This window comes from Salminus brasiliensis, chromosome 3, assembly GCF_030463535.1.
Source record: "Salminus brasiliensis chromosome 3, fSalBra1.hap2, whole genome shotgun sequence".
NCBI classification, from domain to species: domain Eukaryota; kingdom Metazoa; phylum Chordata; class Actinopteri; order Characiformes; family Bryconidae; genus Salminus; species Salminus brasiliensis.
In genome coordinates, this window is record NC_132880.1 from 50,461,213 (window position 1) to 50,468,712 (window position 7,500).

General features: G+C 41.6%; 1 protein-coding gene across 2 annotated transcripts in view; it reads right to left on the reverse strand.

Annotated features, from left to right (window-relative positions):
* hibadha (3-hydroxyisobutyrate dehydrogenase a) overlaps nt 1-7,500 on the reverse strand; it is a 56,375-nt gene that overhangs the window by 31,108 nt on the left and 17,767 nt on the right. For both annotated transcript variants that reach the window (XM_072675002.1, XM_072675001.1), the window contains exons 5-6: nt 726-859; nt 536-612 (exon numbers count right to left, since the gene is read on the reverse strand). In XM_072675002.1, the coding sequence (XP_072531103.1) occupies nt 536-612; nt 726-859 (211 nt within the window). The remainder of the gene's footprint in view (nt 1-535; nt 613-725; nt 860-7,500) is intronic.

Genomic DNA, 7,500 nt, shown 5'->3' on the forward strand with positions numbered 1-7,500 from the left:
AGTTTATCACCAAACTTTAATCTTCTTTGTAAACATCTGTACACAGGCTGTGTGCCAGTGTGTAGAACTGACAACCGCTAGACACTCGTGTGTGTGTGTGTGTGTGTGTATACAGTAGGGCTTGTTATTGTGTAAATTACAGACAATACATCAGAGATTATCTGAACAGTAGTTTTTAGGAATATGTCACTACTGATATTTTTAGTCTGTGATCACAATATCGTGATAAATATCATGAATCACAAAAAGAATCTTAAAATATCGTGATATAGTATTTTTACCATATCGTCCAGCCCTTGTGAGCACCTACAAAAAGTGCTCCAAGGAAGGACAACCGGTGAACTGGCGACAGGGTTATGGGCACCTAAGGCTCACTGATGCTCATGGAGGTCCTGCCCACCTCACAACTTAAGGTGAGGTCTTATGGAGGTGTATGGTGTATTTATTTATATTATTATTATTTATATTATTATTATTATTATATTACAGTAACAAGCGCATATGTCGTGTGCACACCAACAAACACTGCTCATACCTGATTCCGAGGTTCATGGTTTCTGCTGTGCCGATCATTCCAATAGCAAGCAGCATGTTGTTGCAGATCTTTGCAGCCTACAAGAAATACATAACATCTGCTTAATGTAGTTTTGGAGCATTTCTATTGACCCATTCATCAAGAAATCGTAAGGAACATGAGGTACATATGCATGTGTATATTGACTCACCTGGCCAGCTCCTACTTGGCCACAGTAAAGAACATTAGCTCCCATACAGGTGAGCAGCTCCTGAGCAGCGTTAAACTCCTCCTCCACTCCACCCACCATGAACGTGAGTTTAGCAAGACTAGCAGCTCCAACACCTGAAGATCAAACACACACAGCTAAGGGGATGCATGCTGATGAGGCGGTCTGAAACACCCTGGCTGCGACGCCTACAATAATAATAATAATAATAATAATAATATTCTCAGTATGTTATACACTGTCTTGGTGCTTGCAGGTATGATGTAATACAGGTGGGCAATATGACAACATGAAGGGCACAGGGATGATTTTGACATTGGCGGGGACATAAAAGCAGTCCACGGGGGCTCTCTGGAGGCTGAGGATTTATGCATGTATGACTTCTGACCACAAAATATGGCGTCTCATACTGGTTCAGTGAGGGACAGCGCGTTTTATTTTCAAATGTGGAACGATTCAATCAAACCTACGCCCACACAGCTGTTGGATGCTGTCTCTCACTCATGTGCACACGTGCAGACAGTGCGAGACTGCTGTATGTTAAATTAGTCTTTCATTTATTGCCAGGGACAATTGAGTAGTTGCTGGATACTGGTAGAGACACGTCCCTACCCAATTCTTTGACGTCCTCGAACAATTTACTAATATTGTAGAATATTGTTATATTATACAATAATATAATAATAAATGTGACAAAAATTTTATCATATGGTGCAACATTTTGTTAGTGTGATATATTCCTAATAGCATATCACTGCTGTCCAATAAAAACATGTATCTCCATTTTTGTCTGTGTTTAGTTTTCACCATAGTTTGAACCCTGTAGCTGCTTCTGTACACTGTGTGAATAGGTCTGGATGAATGGACCAATAGAAATGCTCTAAAATACATAAATTAAAATAGTTTTATACAAACTTTCATTAAAAATTAAGAAGTTGAATATTTTTTTTCATGTTTTTTACTGGACAGCGACAGAATTTCTTAGAATTCCTTACCAACCGAGCCTAATTATTCACATCAGAGGATGTACACAGTGTCATGTAAGGCAAATTAAATGAAATGCTACCATCCTTTATTCTTAATAATAAGGAAAAACCTCACTTTTCTAGACAGTCATGTCATATATAGATAAAAAAAACACAACAGATCAATAACTATTGGTGATTTTAATCAAATCTGGTGAAAATTCCTGTATCTTTAAATATCACAATATACATATCTACATGTCTCACAGAATATCCCACTGACCTATGTATTGGAGAGTATCTCGATAGCAGTTTTTTAACTGTGCTCCAACTGATGAATTTGATCTGTGGGTTAAAATACCATGATGAACACAGTGTATCGTGAAAATGTCTTTAAATATCGTGATGTCATATTTTTCTATCATATCGTCCAGCCTATGATGTAACACAGTAAACAGACAAGACATGAACACCGACTGTTGACAAGTATTCCAACTAAGGCAGTGGGGAAGATAAAAACGAGGAAATTAATGTAGCAGAAGAGCAGAAATAACACGTGACAGAACTTGAGAAGCATAAAGCTCAGAGAAAGCAGCAGATCCAGGATTGAAGCTCAGCAATATGACCTCACTTGTGGTTGGAAGTCTGATTATTCATCGAGTTGGAAGGCCGACATATTTCTGAGCGATGCTGACCAACTTTGAGAACTTGTGCTATTTTAAGCTGTACCCATTGCTGACACAGATGTGCAAATGCACACAAACACATACAGCTGGTCTAGTCCCTGTAGAGGAGAAGAAGTACTGCCAATAGAATAGGACTCTCTGGAGCAGATCAACATTTACATTTACAGTATTTAGCTGACGCTCTTATCCAGAGCGGCTTACAAGGTTACTCGTATTACAGAGGAGGGCCAATGTAGTGTTAGGAGTCTTGCCCAAGGACTCTTATTAGTGTAGCGCAGACTGGGAATCGAACCCTCCATCTCCCACATGGTGTAATAGCTCACTGGCAGATAGTGGTGTTATCTGTTGCACCACACCAACCACACCATGACCCTACTGGGGATGATGAGGTGGGCTGGTGATCAATCATCCAACATCCTAACCTAAGACTACTCTTGTCACTGAATGCAATCAAATCCTCACAGCAATGCTCCTCCCAAATCTAGTAGAAAGGCTTCTTTTCTGGACAGTAGAGACAGTTACTCCAACAGAAGCAGGAGAAACTCTTTATAATAGCCTTGATTTCAGAAGAAAGAATGAATGAGTAGGTGTCTTAATACTTTTGTCAATATAGTGTATAGATACTAAATATATGCAAAGCATAGCAAAGACACCCCTATTTCCCATTAAGATTGTATAATGGAAAATTGCAATGACCTGAATGAATAAATATATTTCATAATAAATAATTTAAATAAATAAATAAATAAATGTTTGTCAATGTTAGAGAAGGTCCAAAGTCGTAAACACCGCTGCTGGTGTCCGTGTCGGGACAGAGGGTAATAATAAGCTCTCCTACACCAGAGGGACGTCTGAGAGCATTCGAGTGCCGGCCTTTAAAAGCCGAACGTTCAAATCATCCGTCACACAACTCCCCGAGGAGACGCATCTATTGTCCACTTCTCTGCCCTCTCGCTCTCGCTCTCCCTCACACACACATACGACAGCTGGACCCGAGCTGACACGCCCCTTAACTGTACACGCCCCCTGGGGTGTGAATGACAGCTCTGAGGAGTAATTGACTTAACACTTTATCATGTTCAATTAAGAGCCCCACCTTCTGAAGAACCATGCGTGGCCAATCACGTTAAAGCATGGCATGTTCTACAAGGGGAGTGGTCCGCCTGGAGCTGCCGACACGGACAGATGTGTCCGGGGAATTGACGGATCAGAGGGTAATTAAAACAGCTCATGACCTTTGCCATTAAATTTTAGCATTTTAAAGTGTTCTGCCACGGGAACGAGGTTCTTCCAGAGAACCAAGATCGGTTCTTTCACGGCACTGATTCAGAGAACCCTTATGGTATACTGTAAAACACAGAGCTGTATTGTAGGATGTTTCTTAAAAATCCACTAAATGTGCATCAGAACTGCACACACACACACACACACACACACACACACACACACACACACACACACACAGACACTTACTGAAGAGCTAATAATGAGGTTAATTATTAAAGACCCAAACAAAAGAGCTGATACAAGAGAGAATGTGTGTGTGTGTGTGTGTGTGTGTGTGTGTTTGTGTGTGTGTTAGTTTATGACTCCCCGTCTGTCTCTATTGATCTGTGATGTAGTTCTCCACCATCAATAATTCCCTCATTAGCTCTGCATTTGTCATTTCCCTTGCTGTGTACACCGTCCAGCAACTCAGGGGATAAAACCAATCACACACTCTCACTGACCGCACAGGTTCATTTTTAATGACCCTTTCCTCATAACAGCTCCTCCTCATGCCTTAAAAGGAAAAAATAGCCAATAGCTTCAGAGGATCTAAGCGAGTCATTCTAGGAAACAGGTGCAGAAGAAATAATACCCACATGCTTTATATCAGGACACTCAGGACAATTTCAGCGCTCTCTATAATGAGATAAGATTTATTGATCCCAAAGGAAACTGCAGTAGAGACCCCATGTGATCGGGAGCACTGAGTGAAGAGATACTCAGATCCTGAAACTGAAGTCAGATTTTAGTAATTTTAGAAGCATCCCTTTACTCATGTGGACGAACCGTCTTGGTGCGTGAAGCGAGTTGACCAGTCTTATCTTCACTAAAGCAGTGGAACGTCTGAACAAAGTAGTACATAAACAGCGAGAGGCAGAAGACGAGTTCCTGAACGTCCATTGGTCAGTTTTACCAAAAAACATAGATGGACGAAGAAATCCACCATTTACACACAACGAGCGTCCGAGACCAGTATCTCGACCCGTCGTCATAGCCTCGTAACGACCAGTGCGAGTCATATCCCATCTGGGGATGAGATGCGATGGAAAGGGCGGAGTCTACAGATTCAGGAAGTGTTTGAACCGTATTTCTGCGCTGTATCATCACAAAGATTTTTAATAGAAACATCAAGAAACATCAAACTTGACGCAGCGTAGGGTTTGCAGACTGCAGAAGGGTCCAAAGCTTAAAACTGTATTTCAGAAAAGTAACACACTATTTTTAATCATTGTTTACTACAACATCAACATTTCCACAAGTCCTTTTTCACAACATAACATTTACATTAAAGTTTTACCAAATAACTAATTATTGTCCATAAATAATGTACTGCTGCTTTAAATGACATTTAGGAAATGACATCATTTAAGCCTCAAAAAACAAGGCAAACTTCAACATTCCTTTACATTGTTATTTCTTCATTTTCATATTAGACAGGGTCCGTCAAACTCAACCCAACCACCCCGTCACGCAAGACAGCATAACATTTGTATACTGTTAATACAAAGAAAATTATATTTAGAACTGATTAGCATGTGTGCTAGGTCAGGAACTTGACCACACGCAGAACTGTGGTCATTTTAGCATGACTTTTACCACCCTGTCACATTTTACTGTGACTGTGGCTTCCATATCTGAATTTTACCCATTTCATTCAGCTACTTTAAGCTGCACTCATTGCTGACACAGATGTGCAAATGCACACACACAGCTTGTCTAGTCCCTGTAGAGAAGTACTGCCATTAGAATAGGACTCTCTGGAGCAGATCAACATCATGACCCTATTGAGCTCCATGCTGCCTAATAATGCCAGGCGTGGGCTAGAGGGATATAAAGCCCCCCAGCAGTGAAGTGGTGTTCTCTGGAATGATGGTGGTGAGTGAGTGGGGATGAGTTGAGGAGTTGGGGAGTTGCGGTGGGGTGGTGATCGTCCAACCTCCACCAATGCTCCAAAATCTAGTAAAAAGTCAGGATAAACAATGAACAATCAGATGTCCCAATACTTTTGTCCATATAGTGTAAATCTTTTTACCCAGTTATTTCCCTAGCATCCCTGATTTCAAATGCACCACTTTCACAATAAAGCAGTCACAACTGAACATCTTAATGTAACACACTCCCAGGCGTCTTCAAACCCCGCTGTTCTCGTGCTGACTCCGAGTCAGGTACCGGCAGCTCTCGGCCTCGGCTGGGATATTCACAATCGCCTGAAAGTTACGAGCACTTTTTAAAGCACTGAAACGTTTCATTAGTGGCACGGTTACATTAAACTACATTTGTTTATACGAGCTAAAACACACACACACTCTTTTCCCACGCTGAATGACGCAGTTCACAGAGGCTGAAACCACTTCGCTGAGCCTTTAGGTCTCTGTGCCGCTACAGCCAGTACATAAAAACCTATTCTACAAGCCTCCATAACTGCTGACACTAACAAAGAGTCCAAATCATCAAATCAGTGCTTTTCCTGATACACACAAACGCACACACACACACACACACTCCTCCTTCTAACGATCCATCATTGAGCCCCCTGAATTAAATCAATAGCTCTTCCTAGCTTAACATTTGACTGTAAAAGGGCCGGTATTGATTAGGTGCTGCTATCAGAATCGGACAATAGGGATCCACGCGTGATCATCTCTTTAAACCTCTGTGCTGGCAGAGCGGTAATCGGTCTCCTGGGGGTGCTCCAGCGATGCTTTTCATTGCAGGCGGCGCCGTAAAACATCGCCGCCCTGATTAAAACGTGTGCATAAAAATCAGACAGAAGCGCATATGCTGTGTTAAGCGTCCAAAAACAAATGGACGGCAATAAACAAACATTCAAATCCAGTCTATTTTACAATCCGACACAACAATCCAAACCTGAGATTAAAGACTGCTCAAGTTTAAAAGGTCAGATTATCTTAAGCAGGGCAGAAACCCCTGTGGCTTTAATGCAGTGGGAACGCAACACCAGAGCAGAGAAGGAATTCCAGCCTCAAATGTGGTGAAACGTTATAATTATGACCAAAGCAGATCTTTTTCTCCAAACAAATAAAAAACAAACTGACTTTTAATACAAAACAGGGCAAAAAAACCACTAATTTCACTGAATTCACTTTTAACAAAAGGAATTTTATCAGCGTGGAACCCGTCACCACACCTCCACACACCTCCACACACACGAATAGTATCCCATCACTGCTTCCCATCGGAGCTGAAAGCTGTACTCAGCCAGGTAGTTACTGGCTTTTTTCTGAAGTGCAGATAATGAAGCTTATTAGTGGCGTCTCACTCAACTACTACAACAACTTCGCAAAGTCAGCAGCTTCAGAAACACCACAGAACAGCAAACTGATCAATAATGCCTCTGTTATCCAACATATACTAATACAAATAATCTGAACGTGGAGGGACTGATCAATATATAGATTTGAAGCATAATTATGTAAAAGAATAATAATAAATAAATAAATATATAAACCAGCAGCTTCAGGATCAGGCTGATGCTCCACTGACTGGAACAGGGGGAGAACGGCGTCTCCGTCATTCCCACTCCGGGCCAGAGCGCTGCTGCTACTGCACTATGGAGGTTTGGTGGTGGAGCTGCAGGAGGAGAACCTCTCTCCAGAACTGCTGTGTAACGCTGCAGAACCCATAGAGTCATATTAGTGTAGAATCCTGTAGTATTACTCTACCACCTCCGCCCACATGCTGCTCCACCTTCAGACTGTCAACAAATGCACATGTACAGCTGACCATGAGGGGGCGCTCAAAGCACGATTTGTATTTACCACAGAGGTGTAAAAGCGAATTACACTCTACACCTGTAGGGGATGCTCAGGAACAAAC